General features: G+C 36.1%; 2 protein-coding genes across 2 annotated transcripts; both read right to left on the bottom strand.

Moving 5' to 3' along the window:
* Nucleotides 1-612: 612 nt before the first annotated feature.
* Nucleotides 613-5,878, bottom strand: LOC146135523 (microfibril-associated glycoprotein 4-like). The gene is made up of 7 exons (XM_083395781.1): nt 5,867-5,878; nt 4,316-4,523; nt 3,479-3,618; nt 2,228-2,324; nt 1,878-1,974; nt 1,728-1,795; nt 613-884 (listed from the first exon to the last, which is right to left on the bottom strand). Exons 1-7 carry the CDS (start codon nt 5,876-5,878, stop codon nt 625-627), a joined length of 882 nt encoding a protein of 293 aa, XP_083251907.1. The 3' UTR covers nt 613-624.
* A 1,221-nt stretch (nt 5,879-7,099) lies between these two features.
* LOC146135522 (uncharacterized) lies at nt 7,100-19,059 on the bottom strand. Its single transcript, XM_083395780.1, has 12 exons — nt 18,771-19,059; nt 17,934-18,073; nt 16,683-16,779; nt 16,007-16,103; nt 15,856-15,923; nt 14,760-15,007; nt 11,607-11,931; nt 10,775-10,914; nt 9,526-9,622; nt 8,848-8,944; nt 8,698-8,765; nt 7,100-7,848 (listed from the first exon to the last, which is right to left on the bottom strand). The coding sequence occupies exons 1-12, from the start codon at nt 19,057-19,059 to the stop codon at nt 7,589-7,591; spliced, it is 1,926 nt and encodes a 641-aa protein (XP_083251906.1). The 3' UTR covers nt 7,100-7,588.
* Between the last annotated feature and the right edge of the window lie 1,511 nt (nt 19,060-20,570).

The following is a 20,570-nucleotide window of genomic DNA, read 5'->3' as shown; positions in this document are numbered from 1 at the left end:
CACTTCTTCCTGCGACAAATAGGTGCTGTTCGTTGCATATCGACAAAAAGCGAAAGTCAATGTTGTAGTCATACACAACTATAGCCTACGACTGTAACGCTCTACCTCAACAAACTTTTGCAAAGTCGTGGCGAGGAATATGTTTGATAACCACTGCTCTATAAAAATATCTTCCGTCTATTTATTTTGGCTTTACAAACAAAATACACGAACTGTGTGGTGTTCGTTTATTGTGGTTTATAAGGTTACTTTTTATGACGTCACGTGTGATGTAACTTTGTGTCGTCACATTTCGACATAACTTTGTAAGGGCACGTTATGGCGTATTTTTGTGACGCCATTTGTAAAAAAAACTGTCAATTTTTGTTTTTATAATATTGGTTAATGTTTGCTGAAACATGCATCACAGCCAGGTGAAACTTTAACTTTTTTTTTACGCTAGAAGCAATACACATCGAATTACTAGATTTGATTTCATCTTGTTTACCTTTATTCCTGTCAACGCCAATCACAAGCCATTGTCAATAAAATCAGAAGTGGTTTTACAGCAAACAAAGCAAATTAATTTATAAATGGTTTGCCTTATTTACAAAAGCGAAAAACGCCACTGATGTATTCACTGGATCAATTTTCGACTCTGCGTATTTTCATTTCACTAGCTTTTCTCGACTGCGGATCGTAAGTTGGTGTGCCGTGCCACCGGTTGTAGACAGGGTTATCTTCCACCAGAGTCGTCGAATAATTTCCGTTCAGATTGGACAAGTGGCATTTGTTGTACCACCAAGCACCATGGTAAAGTACTGCACAATTTCTCGGGTCTGAGTCGTTATCTTGGTCAAAGGTTGAGAACCGCCTTCCGTTGTGCACTGTGTAAAATCCATCACCTGACAAATGTAAAACAGGCTGCTTAACGTGCATTTTGTGAAACGGAAATTTGCAAACTAGCCAGGGGCGAATCCAAGATTTTTGTTTCGAATACAATAGAAATGTTCACCAAATGACGTCACAAAGTTACGTCATAGCGCAGCGTAATAAAACAATTATCACACCTGTTTTTTTAGCAAACTCGCGCTAAACTATGCAGTTGAACAGCAGCCTAATCGCACGAGGCGAAATGCATTAATTAACTTTAATAATGTTTACTCTGTTATAACATAGTAAAAGTTGAGAGACAACTCAGTTATGGGTGACGTGGCTTGTTTCTGCCCTGCCCCTGGATTTGACCTTGTCTGAAGCTAAATAAAGTCAAATCGTCTGACATCTTAGAACAGGGGCGGGAACCTTTTTAGCTAAGATAGCCATAAAAGCCGAATATTTTTGGTTGTGTTTGCATGAGAGCCATATTTTATTTTTCAACATCTAATTCTGGAATCTAGAGCAACCGCGAAAAAATACTCTGGCTTTTGTACGTGTGGCTAAAACTTTGATTACGGAGTGTCATGGTACGAACAGGGCATTTTATATGAAAATAGATTTCATCAAATCGGCTAACAGCCACGAAAAGACAAACAGGACTCGACCTAACCGCGGAAAAGTTTGCTATCGTACTTGTTTAAAAAAATATAGTTTGAAAGGGGCCATGGCCGCGTGAAGTTTTATTCAAGTCAAGATAAGAATTAATAGAAACAATAGCTTAGATTTAAGAAATAATAGCTTAGATTTATTTGCGTGCAAAATTTCATTATCAAAAGAGTCATAAAAAAGTTTTTACTGGTGAAACATCAAACCTGCGTTTCCGCTGTATCCGCCAACTGAAAGTTGATAAAACGATTCTGGAGTTCCGATCCCGAATTGACTAAAAATTGTAACAAAATCCCATTTACTCATTCATTTGTTTATTTATCTGCCTAAAAAGCTACTTTGTGTGATCACTATACCTGTACTTTGCGTAGTTTTTTGACGAATCGTAATTTTCCAATTCCACCCTCAGCTCATAATTTCCGCCTTTTGTGATGTTATGGATTAGTTGTAGACCTGTATACAGAACTAATGGTAATTTTGGTGCAAATAAAAATGATTTTTTTCCATAATTTGCTAATCCACAAATCAAGTATTTCGTAAAACATTTAAAACGTCTATAGTTGGGTATATTTCAGCAGAAATCTTGATTTCGTTTGACACAACATTTCGAAATGTGGCCAAACGAAGGATTACGTATGGAGGGAAAGCCACAACATACTTCACCATTCTGCTATACGGACGTAGCATTTATGATCCTATGACTAACCTAGCCAAAACTCTCCCTGCAGAGAACCGAAACCGTTTTCGTAATCGTTCCAGCCGCGGTAGAAGTCAGTCGATCCATTGAAGCGCTTTTGAAAGACCTGAAAGTGCAACTGTGTCAGGGTAAATGTTCAGGCCCGTGGTTAAACTAAATATCCTTTATATCAGGGCTTCCCAGCCTTTTTCAATTCGCGACCCACTTGTTAGAGATGTCAATAGCGCAGCGCTTGCGGCCGTTTGCGCAGTTTAGCCGACACAGCGGCGCGTAAATAAATCTTAACATTTTGTCGCGCATTGCCGCATGCCGATTGCGGCATGTTCAAGTTTTCGTTTCAGTTAATTGAAAAGAAATAGCAAGCAGTTTTCACTTGGATGTTTTATCTTTAAAAGTAAGCTGTTGTAAGCACTTTTATGTTTGAACTAGCTTTCTAGGTGTTTTAGTGATTTTTATAAGTGTTCGAATATATTGCTTATAGTTCTCAAAGTTTGCACTGCAGCGCAGCTTGCGAACAACTTATTAAAGTGCGGTGCGGGCAGCGAACACAAATTTTATTCTTTTACCATCTCTACCATTTGTTGAGCAAGTTTCATTGTGCGACCCACCATAAGATATGACCAAAAGATATGTCATATAAGTCACAATAAGATATGTGACTATTAAAACAAAAAAAAACAAATTGGGGTTGCTGGTCTAGAATCCTACCACATTATTAAAACAACGCACAATATTTGAGTTAGGGTGTCGCTTAGTGTTGGGGTGAGGGTGGGTCAAGTATTAATATATTCATTATTTAATAATAATACTTGACCCACCCGAACCCGAACCCAAACGCTAACCCCGCACCGTAACCCAAATAATTTGTATGTGGTAGGATTCTAGACCAGCGCCCAATTGAAAAGTTCAAAATAAATTACATTAACGATTGTTTACCAATAATTTAAAATGCAACTAATTGGAAATAAGATTAACAGCATTTACATAAAACCTGTATCTTTACTACTGGCGTATGTACTGAAATAGTTAACGCGACACAACACATTTAATTGTAACGTATTTTTTACATTGTTGCATAAATGTTGCGCAATGATAATGCAATAATTTTCCGATCTAATAGAAAACTGTAATCCATTTGAAATAGTTTCACGACCAACCAAAGGGTCGCGACTCACTGGCTGGGAAGCACTGCTCTATATATTGAGCTATGACGACAAAGAACCACTTAAAAATACATATTATCCGTAACTAAAAACTTACAAGCCAGCCACCACCATCAGTTGCTTGGTCACAATATCCTTGGAATGGGACGGGTGTACTGAAATTATAAACACCAGACTTGAGAAACCCTCTATGTTTGGCATCAAGGCAATCGCTTGGCTGAAGCGCTGCCAGTTTAACTGAAAAACAATAAAACAGTTTCGATTACTAAAACTACGATCATATACGATAATTTCTTCTGGTCCACATAAAATGGCTATTAGTAAGCTAAATAATGCTTCTTTAATAGATGCAAATTTCAACAAAAAAAAAGCCTGACACCAATTCAGATCAAATAAGAAATTCTTGAAAACCACTATATATTTGTTGAATATACTTTAAGTTTTCCATAACAATATTAAACTATTTAAATTTAATACAACTTGACATAAAATATCCAATTCACAGTTATTATTACAACTTTTCACAACTTATTACAACATTACGTTTGAGTTAGACTAAGCATAGTGATTGGAAATCAAAATAATAGTTTTGTTTTGAGAGAATTATAAACCGAAATTGGGTCGTGGTTAATAAACTATGGGTCGTGGATCCTTTGCATTAAGGGTCAGACATTTTATTTCAGTAAAAATCCGGAGAGTATAATTGAAACCTAAATTAAGTGAAAGAAAAATCAAAATAAAACGCCAAAAGTTGTTTTGTAACACGTTCTATTGCATCACAGACATATAAAATATAATTAACTGAGGTCGCAATTATTTGTGATGACAAATAACACTATAAAGGTTTCTGTAAAAATTATATTATGGGCACATATATAATTATTATTCATGTTGATGTCGAGGTTTATCATAACAAAAAAAAAAGTTTAATTACTCGTGTGATCATCTAAAAGTTCTTCTAACTTTCTCAACTTTTGATCAAGTCTGGCCACATTTTCTTGCAAGGCATCGTCGGACCCTGGTTGACCTTTGAGCCCGGGGGGCCCGGTGCGTCCAACTGGCCCTGGAGCCCCCCGCTTACCGGGGTATCCAGGGGGGCCACGTTCAGACGAAGTCTCAGTGCCACCACAGGTCAGAATAACCTGGTTGGTTCGCGGGGATGCGCAAACGTTTTTATGTAAAAACAATAAAATACATGCAAATAGTGTAATTTGCAACACCATTATATCGAGGAGATCTGACTTTTTTCTGCTATTTTTCTGTTGATAAATGATAAGTTATAGGTAATGTTGGGCCTTTGGCTACATAATTGATATTTATTTATGGATTTTTTAAGTGTAGGTCTAGCCTATAATCGTCTCTGTGAGTGATAAAATCGCTGGTAGGCCTATACTCATTACGGAATAGATATTTTGGTTTAAGACAAGTTGTTTTCAAATTTCTAAATTAATTTTGTCTAATTAGTTTCCGCTCGATGAGCTATATCAGTTATAAATGAATAGCTTTAACTTCACAAGAATATACAACTAGAACAAAAACAAAAATGGCTGACAATAGTAATCGTCAACTCATCACAGTTTTGCATAATATGTTTGAAATGCCCCCTTCTAAAGAGAACACTTTATCAGAAATATGCATCGATGACACATAAATATTGCCCGTTTTCTACAAGAAAGGCAAGTTACCTGTGAAGTGTTAATTAGCTGAAACGAAATTCTCAAATTTTGATATGCTTACGAATTAAGTCGGTTTATTGCTACTGTCGCGTTTGAACAGAGTATTTAACACTAGAACTCACGTTATTCTAAATAAAATCTGAATAACGTTAAAAAGTAATAAAACAAAGACGTTATAGCTACATACGACAATTTCCTACATAACTTGCCATCGCTACAAAAAAACAACTTGCTACTGCTTGCTAAAAGACAGCTTCTCTTGTATTTATAGCTGAGTTGATGTTTCTGGCAAAACAGTGATTTACGGTTTGTATATACGTTGGGTGTCTACAAGTGGCGAGAGAATGGTGTAATATCCCAAAATAGAAAAAACGTAATCGCTAATAATATTATAATTAATAATCTAATGCGTTACAAGCAGAAAGCACCTACACCTGTTTAAAAGTTATACTTGTGGTGAGTTATTACTTAATGTTCTTAACGATGAACTATAAGTTTTTATGTCGTGAAATGTCAATGCCTATAGGAATTGGGTTGATTTTCTCTATTATATAAGTTTGGTAATTGTTTTGTTAATTCACTGTTATTGTTCGGGAAATGAAGTTAATATTCGCTTTGGAAATACTTGGGACGTTGAATGTTGTTTACAAGTGGATACTGAGAAAAGTTGCCTTATACATACAGGTCAAAGAAATGTGAAGGAGTGCATCAAGTAGCAGCTATTTTATCTGCTGAAATACATTTTTTTCAAACATAAGGGTCGCGTTTGCCTTGACGTGTGTTAATTGAAGGAACTCGGCGTTTTTTACCTGTCTTCTCATATTCTGCAGTTCTTTATAACACCAATCGAAGTGAAGTAAGTTTTATAACCACATCGTCCACGCCGAAGCAAAAAGAGCAGACAATGTCTATTGCAGGTGTTTCGATGTTTGGTAATATTTAAAATTAGAAGTTAGGTAATCGCCTAGCGTCGGTTTTTCTTTGAGAAAAAGGCATAACGCAAGTTACAGGCCCTTTGCAAACTTGCTTCATTTCACCTAATCCTTTTTGGAAATTTTGTCAAATCAAAGCTAAATTTATCGCATGTAGCCTATTCCCAGGATATATCTATAGAATGCGATATACAATTATCCTAACTTTATTAGACAGTTATAATCTGTAATATTGCATACTTTTATTTCAACTGTAAATGAACCTAAATAACAAGACAGTAACTACTGGGCCTACCGTTGCCTTTTGGTGGGACTGTAAACAGTGAAATATCCAACTACCGTCCATGCCTTAATAAAGAAATAGTATGGTTGTATGCGCACATTGAAAGAACTCTAGTGGAAATTGCAACGATATAGCATCAGTGGAGATTCACAGGTGAAACATTTCACCCTTTTACAGAATACGATAAAAGTTAATATATAACATATAGAAATTTCTCTCTTGTAATATTCTGCGCACGATTTTGCCTCGCACCATGATTTAGTTTTGTATCCAAACTCAACCGAAGTAATAAATGCTTTCAAATAATCGTACTATTATTCGTTGACGCAATTGAATATGATATGACATAGTGAACTTTTATGGCTTACAACACCCTCAAACATATTTAATAGATTTTCAGAACCCCGACTGGAATTCTCGTTGAGTATTTTACTAAATTGTCACTATAAATGGAACTGGAACAACACAATCAACTTAAAATATGTAGGAAACTGTTATTTTATTTTATGATCTCTAATCGTACACATATAGTTGTATCAAGAAGCGTAGGCTACCAACTGAGCAAAAATCAGATTCTTAAAAATCTAAATAACTATCGGCACCCTTGAGCATTAGAAATGGCGCACCAGGGCGCCGCGATACCCCGGTTGAAACCACTGGTCTAACACTTCTTCCTGCGACAAATAGGTGCTGGACAGTTCGTCGCATATCGACAAAAAGAGAAAGTCATCGTTGTAGTCATGCACAACTATAGCCTACGACTGTAACGCTCTGCCTCAACAAACTTTTGCAAAGTCGTGGCGAGGAAATATGTTTGATAACCACTGCTCTTCAAATATATCTTCCGTCTATTTATTTTGGCTTTACAAACAAAATAAACGAACTGTGTGGTGTTCGTTTATTGTGGTGTATAAGGTTACTTTTTATGACGTCACGTGTGATGTAACTTTGTGTCGTCACATTTCGACATAACTATGTAACGGCACGTTATGGCGTATTTTTGTGAGGCCATTTGTAAAAAAAACTGTCAATTTTTGTTTTTGTAATAATGGTTAATGTTTGCTGAAACATGCACAGCCCGGTGGAACTTTAACTTTATGTTTTACGCTAGAAACAATACACATCGAATTACTAGATTTTTTGTATTGTGTTTACCTTTATTCATGTTAACGCCGATCACAAGCCATTATCAATAAAGCAGCACCGAAACTTGTCAATAAAAACAGAAGCGGTTTTACAGCAAACAAAGGAAGCTTATTCATCAATGGTTTGCCTTATTTACACAAGCGAAAAACGCCACTGATGTATTCACTGGATCAATTTTCGACTCTGCGTATTTTCATTTCACTAGCTTTTCTCGACCGCAAATCTCTATTTGGAGTGCCGTACCACTGGTTGTAGACAGGGTTATTTTCCACCAGAGTCGCCGAATAATTTCCGTTCAGATTGGACCAGTGGCATTTGTTGTACCACCAAGCACCATGGAAAAGTACGGCACAATTTCCCGAGCTTAAGTCGTTATCTTGGTCAAAGGTTGTGAACCGCCTTCCGTTGTGCATTGTGTGAAATCCATCACCTGACAAATGTAAAACAGGCTGCTTAACGTGCATTTTGTAAAACGGAAATTTGCAAACTAGCCAGGGGCGAATCCAAGATTTTTGTTTCGGATAGCATAGAAATGTTCACCAAACGACGTCACAAAGTTACGTCATAGCGTAGCGTCATAAAACAATTATAAACACTTGTTTTTTTTAGCAAACTCGCGCTAAACTATGCAGCTGAAAAGCAGCCTAATCGCACGAGACTAAATGCATTTATTAACTTTAATAATGTTTACTCTGTTATAACATAGTGAAAGTTGAGAAACAACTCAGTTATGGGTGACGTGGCTTGTTTCTGCCCTGCCCCTGGATTTGGCCCTGTCTGAAGCTAAATAAAGTCAAATCGTCTGACATCTTAGAACATGGGACGGGAACCTTTTTAGCTAAGGTAGCCATAAAAGCCGAATATTTTTGGTTGTATTTGCATGAGAGTCATATTACATTTTTCAAGATATAATTCTAGAATCTAGAGCAACCGCGAAAAAATACTCTGGCCAAGTTTGTACGTGTGGCTAAAACTTTGATTACCGAGTGTCATGGTACGAACAGGTCATTTTATATGAAAATCGATTTGATCAAATCGGCTAGCAGCCACGAAAAGACAAACAGGACTCGACCTAACCGCGGAAAAGTTTGCTATCGTACTTGTTTAAAAAAATATAGTTTGAAAGGGGCCATGGCCGCGGGAAGTTTTATTCAAGTCATGATAAGAAATAATAGAAACAATAGCTTAGATTAGGAAATAATAACTTAGATTTATTTGCGTGCAAAATTTCATTATCAAAACGGTAATAAAAAAAGTTTTTACTGGTGAAACATCAAACCTGCGTTTCCACTGTATCCGCCAACTGAAAGTTGATAAAACGATTCTGGAGTTCCGATCCCGAATTGACTAAAAATTGTAACAAAATCCGATTTACTCATTCATCTGTTTATTTATCTGCCTAAAAAGTACTTTGTGTGATCAACTATACCTGTACTTTGCGTAGTTTTTTGACGAATCGTAATTTTCCAATTCCACCCTCAACTCATAATTTCCACCTTTTGTGATGTTATGGATTAGTTGTAGACCTGCATACAGAACTAATGGTAATTTTGGTGCAAATAGAAATGATTTTTTTCCATAATTTGCTAATCCACAAATCAAGTATTTCTTGAAACATTTTAAACGTCTATAGTTGGGTATATTTCAGCAGAAATCTTGATTTCGTGTGAAACAACTTTTTTAAAATGTGGCCAAACGAAGGATTACGTATGGAGGGAAAGCCACAACATACTTCACCATTCTGCTATACCAGGGGTTCTTAAACTGGGGTCCATGGACCCTTTGGGGGTCCGTGAACTAGTTTTAGGGCGTCCATGAAGGTCTAATTGAAACATAAGTGTATATTTAAGCAGTAATCAATTTATTAAAGAAAATAATTCATTTAAAAAGAAAAAGGTTTTGAACTAAATGCATTTAGACTCCATTTCACTTTTATATTTTTGGACCAAAATCAGCAAGTTGGTGAAGTCTATTTGTACTGTGACGTCTTTTTTTTGGCCTTCAGTGGTCCAAGCGAGATGAAAGAAAATTTTAGGGGTCCGCGGTAAAAAAAATTTAAGAAACCCTTGTGCTTTACGGACGTAGCATTTATGATCCTATGACTAACCTAGCCAAAACTCTCCCTGCAGAGAACCGAAACCATTTTCGTAATCGTTCCAGCCGCGGTAGAAGTCAGTCGATCCATTGAAGCGCTTTTGAAAGACCTGAAAGTGCAACTTTGTCAGGGTAAATGTTCAGGCCCGTGGTTAAACTAAATATTCTCTATATCAGTGCTTCCCAGCCTTTTTCAATTCGCGACCCACTTGTTAGAGATGTCAATAGCGCAGCGCTTGCGGCCGTTTGCGCAGTTTAGCCGACACAGCGGCGCGTAAATAAATCTTAACATTTTGCCGCGCATTGCCGCATGCCGATTGCGGCATGTTCAAGTTTTCGTTTCAGTTAATTGAAAAGAAATAGCAAGCAGTTTACACATGGATGTTTTATCTTTAAAAGTAAGCTGTTGTAAGCACTTTTATGTTTGAACTAGCTTTCTAGGTGTTTAGTGATTTTTATAAGTGTTGGAATATATTGCTTATAGTGCTCAAATTTTGCACTGCAGCGCAGCTTGCGAACAACTTATTAAAGTGCGGTGCGGGCAGCGAACACAAATTTTATTCTTTTACCATCTCTACCATTTGTTAAGCAAGTTTCATTGTGCAACCCACCATGAGATATGACCAAAAGATATGTCATATAAGTCACAATAAGATATGTGACTATAAAAACAAAAAAAACAATTTGGGGCGCTGGTCTAGAATCCTACCACGTTATTAAAACAACGCACAATATTTGAGTTAGGGTGTCGGTTAGTGTTGGGGTGAGGGTGGGTCAAGTATTAATATATCCATTATTTAATAATAATACTTTACCCACCCGAACCCGAACCCAAACGCTAACCCCGCACCGTAACCCAAATAATTTGTATGTGGTAGGATCCTAGACCAGCGCCCAATTGGAAAGTTCAAAATAAATTACATTAACAATTGTTTACCAATAATTTAAAAGGCAACTAATTGGAAATAAGATTAACAGCATTTACATAAACCTGTATCTTTACTACTGGCGTATGTACTGAAATAGTTAATGCGACACAACACATCTAATTGTAACGTATTTTCTTACATTGTTGCATAAATGTTGCGTAATAATAATACAATAATTTCCCGATCTAATAGTAAACTGTAATCCATTTGAAATAGTTTCACGACTAACCAATGGGTCGCGATCCACTTGGTGGGAAGCACTGCTCTATATATTGAGCTATGACGACAAAGAACCACCTAAAAATAGCATATTATCCGTATCTAAAACCTTACAAGCCAGCCACCACCATCGGTTGTTTGGTCACAATATCCTTGGAATGGGACGGGTGAACTGAAACTATAAACACCAGACTTGAGAAACCCTCTATGTTTGGCATCAAGGCAATCGCTTGGCTGAAGCGCTGCCAGTTTACCTGAAAAACAATAAAACAGTTTCGATTACTAAAACTACGATCATATACGATAATTTCTTCTGGTCCACATAAAATGGCTATTATGAAGCTAAATATTGCTTCTTTAATAGATGCAAATTTCACCAAAAAAAAAGCCTGACACCAATTCAGATCAAATAAGAAATTCTTGAAAACCACTATATATTTGTTGAATATACTTTAAGTTTTCCATAACACAATTAAACTATTTAAATTTAATAGAACTTGACATAAAATATCCAATTCACAGTTATTATTACAACTTTTCACAACTTATTACAATATTACGTTTGAGTTAGACTAAGCATAGTGATTGGAAATCAAAATAATAGTTTTGTTTTGAGAGAATTATAAACCGAAATTGGGTCGTGGTTAATAAACTATGGGTCGTGGATCCTTTGCATTAAGGGTCAGACTTTTTATTTCAGTAAAAAACATGATGGGTATAATTGAAACCTAAAATACGTGAAAGAAAAATTCAAAATAAAACGCCAAAAGTTGTTTTTTAACACGTTCTATTGCATCACAGACGTATAAAATATAATTAACCGCAACTATTTGTGATGACAAATAACACTATAAAGGTTCCTATAAAATTTAATTATGGGCACACATATTATTATTATTCATATTGATGTCGAGGTTTATCATAACAAAAAAAAAGGTTTAATTACTCGTGTGATCATCTAAAAGTTCTTCTAACTTTCTCAACTTTTGATCAAGTCTGGCCACATTTTCTTGCAAGGCATCGTCGGACCCTGGTTGACCTTTGAGCCCGGGGGGCCCGGTGCGTCCAACTGGCCCTGGAGCCCCCCGCTTACCGGGGTATCCAGGGGGGCCACGTTCAGACGAAGTCTCAGTGCCACCACAGGTCAAAATAACCTGGTTGGTTCGCGGGGATGCGCAAACGTTTTTATGTAAAAACAATAAGAGACATGCTAATAGTGTAATTTGCAACACCATTATATCGAGGAGATCTGACTTTTTTCTGCTATTTTTCTGTTAACAAATGTTAAGTTATAGGTAATGTTAAGCCTTTGGCTACCTAATTGATATTTATTTATGGATTTTTTAAGTGTAGGTCTAGCCTATAATCGTTCATGTACGTGATAAAAACGCTTGTTGGCCCAGTCATTACGGAATAAAAATAATTGTTTAAGACAAGTTGTTTTCAAATTTCTCAAATAATTTTGTCTAACAATTTTCCGCTGGTGAGCTATATTACTTTTAAATGTATAGCTTTAACTTCACAAGAATATACAACTAGAACAAAAATGGCTGACAATAGTAATCGTCAACCCATCACAGTTTTGCATAATATGTTAGAAATGCCCCCTTCTAAAGAGAATTCGTTACCGGTATCAGAAATATGCATCGATGACACATAAATATTGCCCGTTTTCTACAAGAAAGGCAAGTTTCCTGTGAAGTGTTAATTAGCTGAAACGAAATTCTCAAATTTTGATATTCTTAAGAATTAAGATGGTTTATTGCTACTGTCGCGAATTGAACAGAGTATTTAACACTAGAACTCACGTTATTCTAAACAGAATCCGAATAACGTTAAAAAGTAATAAAACAAAGACATTATAGCTACACACGACAATTTCCTACATAACTTGCCATCGCTACAAAAAAACAACTTGCCACTGCTTGCAAAAAGACAGCTTCTCTTGTATTTATAGCTGAGTTGATGTTTCTGCAAAAACAGGGATTTTTGGTTTGCATATACGTTGGGTGTCTACAAGTAGACAGAGAATGGGGTAATATCCCAAAATAGAAAAAACGTAATCGCTAAGAATATCATAATTACAAATCTAATACGTTACAAGCAGAAAGCACGTATACCTGTTTAAAATTTATACTTGTGGTGAATTATTACTTAATGTTCTTAACGATGAACTATAAGTTTTTATGTCGTGAAATGTCAATGCCTATAGGAATTGGTTTGATTTTCTGTATTATATAAGTTTTGTAATTGTTTTGTTAATTCACTGTTATTGTACGAGAAATGAAGTTAATATTCGCTTTGAAAATACTTGGGACGTTGAATGTTGTTTTCAATTGGATACTGAGAAAAGTTGCCTTATACATACAGGTCAAAGAATTGTGAAACAGTGCATCAAGTAGCAGCTATTTTATCTGCTAAAATACAAATTTTTCAAACATAAGGGTCGTGTTTGCCTTGACGTGTGTTAATTGAAGGAACTATTCTGCAGTTCTTTATAAAACCAATCACAGTGACGTAAGTTTTATAACCACATCGTCCACGCCGAAGCAAAAAGAGCAAGACAATGTCTATTGTAGGTGTTTCGATGTTTGGTAATATTTAAAATTAGAAGTCAGGTAATCGCCTAGCGTCGGTTTTTCTTCGAGAAAAAAGCGTAACGCAAGTTAGCGTCACTTTGGGAAATGCTTGATTTAACCTACACTTTTTTGGAAATTTTGTCAGATCTAAGCAAATTTATCGCATGTATCCCCAGGATATATCTATAGAATACGATATACAATTATTCTAGCTTTATTAGACAGTTATAATCTGTAATATTGCACAGTTTTATTTCAACTGTAAATGTAAAACAACAAGACAGTAACTACTGGCCCTACCATTGCCTTTTGGTGGGACTGTAAACATTGAAATATCCAACAACCGTTCATGCCTTAATAAAGAAATAGTATGGTTGAATGAGCACATTGAAAGAACTCTCGTGGAAATTGATAGGATATAGCATCAGTAGAGATTCACAGGTGAAATATTTCACCCTTTTACAGAATACGATAAAAGTTTATAACATAGAAATTTCACTCTTGTACTATTCTGCGCACGATTTTGCCTCGCACCATGATTTAGCTTTGTATCCAAACTCAACTGAAGTAATAAATGCTTTTAAATAATCATACTATTATTCGTTTGCGCAATTAAATATGATCTAACACAGTGTGGATTACAACACCCTTCAAAATAGTAAATAGATTTTCAGCACCCCGACTGGAATTTGCGTTGAGTATTTTACTAAAATGTCACTATAAATGGAACATGGAACTGCAACAACACAATCAACTTAAAACATGCAGGAAATTGTAATTTGATATAATTGTCTCTAATTGTACACAAACTCTGGTCGTACACAAATGGCGCCGCGGCACCCCGGTTGAGAACCACTGATAACACTTCTTCCTGCGACAAATAGGTGCTGTTCGTTGCATATCGACAAAAAGAGAAAGTCAATGTTGTCGTCATGCACAACTATAGCCTACGACTGTAACGCTCTACCTCAACGAACTTTTGCAAAGTCGTGGCGAGGAAATAGGCTTGATAACCACTGCTCTTTAAAAATACCTTCCGTCTATTTATTTTGGCCTTACAAACAAAATAAACTAACTGTGTGGTGTTCGTTTATTGTGGTTTATAAGGTTACTTTTTATGACGTCACGTGTGATGTAACTTTGTGTCGTCACATTTCGACATAACTTTGTAACGGCACGTTGTGGCGTATTTTTGTGACGCCATTTGTAAAAAAACTGTCAATTTTTGTTTTTGTAATATTGGTTAATGTATGCTGAAACATGCACAGCCCGGTGGAACTTTAACTTTATGTTTTAAGCTAGAAACAATACACATCAAATTACTAGATTATTTTGCATTGTGTCTACCTTTATTCATGTTAACGCCGATCACAAGCCATTATCAATAAAGCAGCACCGAAACTTGTCAATAAAAACAGAAGCGGTTTTACAGCAAACAAAGCAAAATAATTCATAAATAGTTTGCCTTATTTACACAAGCGAAAAACGCCACTGATGTATTCACTGGATCAATTTTCGACTCTGCGTATTTTCATTTCACTAGCTTTTCTCGACTGCGGATCGTTAGTTGGTGTGCCGTACCACCGGTTGTAGACAGGGTTATTTTCCACCACAGTCGCCGAATAATTTCCGTTCAGATTGGACCAGTGGCATTTGTTGTACCACCAAGCACCATGGAAACGTACGGCACAATTTCCCGAGCTTAAGTCGTTATCTTGGTCAAAGGTTGAGAACCGCCTTCCGTTATGGCCTGAGTTCAATGCATCACCTGACAAATGTAAAACAGGCACTTAACGTGCATTTCGTGAAGCGGAAATTTGCAAACTAGCCAGGGGCGAATCCAAGATTTTTGTTTCGAATACAATAGAAATGTTCACCAAATGACGCCACAAAGTTACGTCATAGCGTAGCGTCATAAAATAACTATAAACACCTGTTTTTTTAGCAAACTCGCGCTAAACTATGCAGCTGAAAAGCAACCTAATCGCACTAGACTAAATGCATTTATTAACTTTAATAAAGTTTACTCTGTTATAACATAGTAAAAGTTGACAGAAATTTCAGTTATGGGTGACGTGGCTTGTTTCTGCCCTGCCCCTGGATTTGACCCTGGCTGAAGCTAAATGAAGATAAATGGTCTGACATCTTAGAACAGGGGACGGGAACCTTTTTAGCTAAGGTAGCCATAAAAGCCGAATATTTTTGGTTGTATTTGCATGAGAGCCATACTACATTTTTCAAGATATAATTCTAGAATCTTGAGCAACCGCGAAAAAATGCTCTGGCTATGTTTGTACGTGTGGCTAAAACTTTGATTACGCAGTGTCATGGTACGAACAGGTCATTTTATATGAAAACAGATTTTATCAAATCGGCTAGCAGCCACGAAAAGACAAACAGGACTCGACCTAACCGCGGAAAAGTTTGCTATCGTATACTTGTTTAAAAAAATATAGTTTGAAAGGGGCCATGGCCGCGTGAAGTTTTATTCAAGTCATGATAAGAAATAATAGAAACAATAGCTTAGATTAAGAAATAATAGCTTAGATTTATTTGCGTACAAAATTTCATTATCAAAAGAGTCATAAAAAAGCTTCTACTGGTGAAACATCAAACCTGCGTTTCCGCTGTATCCGCCAACTGAAAGTTGATAAAACGATTCTGGAGTTCCCATCCCGAATTGACTAAAAATTGTAACAAAATCCGATTTACTCATTCATTTGTTTATTTATCTGCCTAAAAAGATACTTTGTGTGATCAACTATACCTGTACTTTGCGTAGTTTTTTGACGAATCGTAATTTTCCAAGTCCACCCTCAGCTCATAATTTCCACCTTTTGTGATGTTATGGATTAGTTGTAGACCTGCATACAGAACTAATGGAAATTTTGGTGCAAATAAAAATGATTTTTTTCCATAATTTGCTAATCCACAAATCAAGTATTTCGTAAAACATTTTAAACTTCTATAGTTGGATATATTTCAGCAGAAATCTTGATTTCGTGTGACACAACATTTCGAAATGTAGCCAAACGAAGGATTACGTATGGAGGGAAAGCCACAACATACTTCACCATTCTGCTAAACCAGGGGTTCTTAAACTAGGGTCCATGGACCCCTTGGGGGTCCGTGAACTAGTTTTAGGGCGTCCATGAAGGTCTAATTGAAACATAAGTGTATATTTAAGCAGTAATCAATTTATTAAAGAAAATAATTCATTTAAAAAGAAAAAGTATTTGAACTAAATGTATTTAGACTCATTTCACTTTCATATTTTTGGACCAAAATCAGCAAGTTGGTGAAGTCTATTTGTACTGTGACGTCTTTTTTTTGGCCTTCAGTGGTCCAAGCGAGATGAAAGAAAATTTTAGGGGTCCGCGGTAAAAAATTTTTAAGAAACCCTTGTGCTTTACGGACGTAGCATTTATGATCCTATGACTAACCTAGCCAAAACTCTCCCTGCAGAGAACCGAAACCATTTTCGTAATCGTTCCAGCCGCGGTAGAAGTCAGTCGATCCATTGAAGCGCTTTTGAAAGACCTGAAAGTGCAACTGTGTCAGGGTAAATGTTCAGGCCCGTGGTTAAACTAAATATCCTTTATATCAGTGCTTCCCAGCCTTTTTCAATTCGCGACCCACTTGTTAGAGATGTCAATAGCGCAGCGCTTGCGGCCGTTTGCGCAGTTTAGCCGACACAGCGGCGCGTAAATAAATCTTAACATTTTGCCGCGCATTGCCGCATGCCGATTGCGGCATGTTAAAGTTTTCGTTTTAGTTAATTGAAAAGAAATAGCAAGCAGTTTTCACTTGGATGTTTTATCTTTAAAAGTAAGCTGTTGTAAGCACTTTTATGTTTGAACTAGCTTTCTAGGTGTTTTAGTGATTTTTATAAGTGTTCGAATATATTGCTTATAGTGCTCAAATTATGCACTGCAGCGCAGCTTGCGAACAACTTATTAAAGTGCGGTGCGGGCAGCGAACACAAATTTTATTCTTTTACCATCTCTACCATTTGTTGAGCAAGTTTCATTGTGCGACCCACCATAAGATATGACCAAAAGATATGTCATATAAGTCACAATAAGATATGTGACTATTAAAACAAAAAAAAACAAATTGGGGTTGCTGGTCTACAATCCTACCACAATATTAAAACAACGCACAATATTTGAGTTAGGGTGTCGCTTAGTGTTGGGGTGAGGGTGGGTCAAGTATTAATGTATTCATTATTTAATAATAATACTTGACCCACCCGAACCCGAACCCAAACGCTAACCCCGCACCGTAACCCAAATAATTTGTATGTGGTAGGATTCTAGACCAGCGCCCAATTGAAAAGTTCAAAATAAATTACATTAACAATTGTTTACCAATAATTTAAAATGCAACTAATTGGAAATAAGATTAACAGCATTTACATAAAACCTGTATCTTTACTACTGGCGTATGTACTGAAATAGTTAACGCGACACAACACATTTAATTGTAACGTATTTTTTACATTGTTGCATAAATGTTGCGCAATGATAATGCAATAATTTTCCGATCTAATAGAAAACTGTAATCCATTTGAAATAGTTTCACGACCAACCAAAGGGTCGCGACTCACTGGCTGGGAAGCACTGCTCTATATATTGAGCTATGACGACAAAGAACCACTTAAAAATACATATTATCCGTTACTAAAAACGTACAAGCCAGCCACCACCATCAGTTGCTTGGTCACAATATCCTTGGAATGGGACGGGTGTACTGAAATTATAAACACCAGACTTGAGAAACCCTCTATGTTTGGCATCAAGGCAATCGCTTGGCTGAAGCGCTGCCAGTTTAACTGAAAAACAATAAAACAGTTTCGATTACTAAAACTACGATCATATACGATAATTTCTTCTGGTCCACATAAAATGGCTATTAGTAAGCTAAATAATGCTTCTTTAATAGATGCAAATTTCAACAAAAAAAAAGCCTGACACCAATTCAGATCAAATAAGAAATTCTTGAAAACCACTATATATTTGTTGAATATACTTTAAGTTTTCCATAACAATATTAAACTATTTAAATTTAATACAACTTGACATAAAATATCCAATTCACAGTTATTATTACAACTTTTCACAACTTATTACAACATTACGTTTGAGTTAGACTAAGCATAGTGATTGGAAATCAAAATAATAGTTTTGTTTTGAGAGAATTATAAACCGAAATTGGGTCGTGGTTAATAAACTATGGGTCGTGGATCCTTTGCATTAAGGGTCAGACTTTTTATTTCAGTAAAAATCCGGAGAGTATAATTGAAACCTAAATTAAGTGAAAGAAAAATCAAAATAAAACGCCAAAAGTTGTTTTGTAACACGTTCTATTGTATCACAGACATATAAAATATAATTAACTGAGGTCGCAATTATTTGTGATGACAAATAGCACTATAAAGGTTTCTATAAAAATTATATTATGGGCACATATATAATTATTATTCATGTTGATGTCGAGGTTTATCATAACAAAAAAAAAAGTTTAATTACTCGTGTGATCATCTAAAAGTTCTTCTAACTTTCTCAACTTTTGATCAAGTCTGGCCACATTTTCCTGCAAGGCATCGTCGGACCCTGGTTGACCTTTGAGCCCGGGGGGCCCGGTGCGTCCAACTGGCCCTGGAGCCCCCCGCTTGCCGGGGTATCCAGGGGGGCCACGTTCAGACGAAGTCTCAGTGCCACCACAGGTCAAAATAACCTGGTTGGTTCGCGGGGATGCGCAAACGTTTTTATGTAAAAACAATAAAATACATGCAAATAGTGTAATTTGCAACACCATTTTATCGAGGAGATCTGACTTTTTTCTTCTAGTTTTCTGTTGATAAATGTTAAGTTATAGGTAATGTTGGGCCTTTGGCTACATAATTGATATTTATTTATGGATTTTTTAAGTGTAGGTCTAGCCTATAATCGTCTCTGTGAATGATAAAATCGCTGGTAGGCCTATACTCATTACGGAATAGATATTTTGGTTTAAGACAAGTTGTTTTCAAATTTCTGAATTAATTTTGTCTAATTAGTTTCCGCTCGATGAGCTATATCAGTTATAAATGAATAGCTTTAACTTCACAAGAATATACAACTAGAACAAAAACAAAAATGGCTGACAATAGTAATCGTCAACTCATCACAGTTTTGCATAATATGTTTGAAATGCCCCCTTCTAAAGAGAACACTTTATCAGAAATATGCATCGATGACACATAAATATTGCCCGTTTTCTACAAGAAAGGCAAGTTACCTGTGAAGTGTTAATTAGCTGAAACGAAATTCTCAAATTTTGATATGCTTACGAATTAAGTCGGTTTATTGCTACTGTCGCGTTTGAACAGAGTATTTAACACTAGAACTCACGTTATTCTAAACAGAATCCGAATAACGTTAAAAAGTAATAAAACAAAGACGTTATAGCTACACACGACAATTTCCTACATAACTTGCCATCGCTACAAAAAAACAACTTGCCACTGCTTGCAAAAAGACAGCTTCTCTTGTATTTATAGCTGAGTTGATGTTTCTGGCAAAACAGTGATTTACGGTTTGTATATACGTTGGGTGTCTACAAGTGGCGAGAGAAAGGTGTAATATCCCAAAATAGAAAAAACGTAATCGCTAATAATATTATAATTAATAATCTAATACGTTACAAGCAGAAAGCACCTACACCTGTTTAAAAGTTATACTTGTGGTGACTTATTACTTAATGTTCTTAACGATGAACTATAAGTTTTTAGGTCGTGAAATATTGATGCCTATATAGCCCACGGAATTGGTTTGATTTTCTGTATTATATAAGTTTTGTAATTGTTTTGTTAATTCACTGTTATTGTTCGGGAAATGAAGTTAATATTCGCTTTGGAAATACTTGGGACGTTGAATGTTGTTTACAAGTGGATACTGAGAAAAGTTGCTTTATACATACAGGTCATAGAAATGTGAAGGAGTGCATCAAGTAGCAGCTATTTTATCTGCTGAAATACATTTTTTTCAAACATAAGGGTCGCGTTTGCCTTGACGTGTGTTAATTGAAGGAACTCGGCGTTTTTTACCTGTCTTCTCATATTCTGCAGTTCTTTATAACACCAATCGAAGTGACGTAGGTTTTATAACCACATCGTCCACGCCGAAGCAAAAAGAGCAGACTATGTCTATTGTAGGTGTTTCGATGTTTGGTAATATTTAAAATTAGAAGTCAGGTAATCGCCTAGCGTCGGTTTTTCTTCGAGAAAAAGGCATAACGCAAGTTACTGGCCCTTTGCAAACTTGCTTCATTTCACCTAATCCTTTTTG

Source organism: Ascidiella aspersa, chromosome 8 (genome assembly GCF_963924565.1).
Source record: "Ascidiella aspersa chromosome 8, kaAscAspe10.2, whole genome shotgun sequence".
In the NCBI taxonomy this organism is placed as follows: domain Eukaryota; kingdom Metazoa; phylum Chordata; class Ascidiacea; order Phlebobranchia; family Ascidiidae; genus Ascidiella; species Ascidiella aspersa.
This window is presented reverse-complemented; position numbering and strand designations above follow the sequence as displayed.

Bases quoted from the DNA above. Each gene is read 5' to 3' on its own strand.
- LOC146135522 (XM_083395780.1), bottom strand. From the start codon at position 19,059: ATGGTGTTGCAAATTACACTATTTGCATGTATTTTATTGTTTTTACAT. The intron at 16,780-17,933 runs GTACGTTTTTAG...TTGCACTTTCAG, and splicing joins CTGATGGTGGTGGCTGGCTT to GTCTTTCAAAAGCGCTTCAA. The intron at 8,945-9,525 runs GTTAGTCATAGG...TTCTGTATGCAG, and splicing joins GCAGGGAGAGTTTTGGCTAG to GTCTACAACTAATCCATAAC.
- LOC146135523 (XM_083395781.1), bottom strand. The intron at 3,619-4,315 runs GTAATTAAACTT...ATTGTTTTTCAG, and splicing joins ACTTTTAGATGATCACACGA to TTAAACTGGCAGCGCTTCAG. The intron at 885-1,727 runs GTTTGATGTTTC...TACATTTGTCAG, and splicing joins CGGATACAGCGGAAACGCAG to GTGATGGATTTTACACAGTG.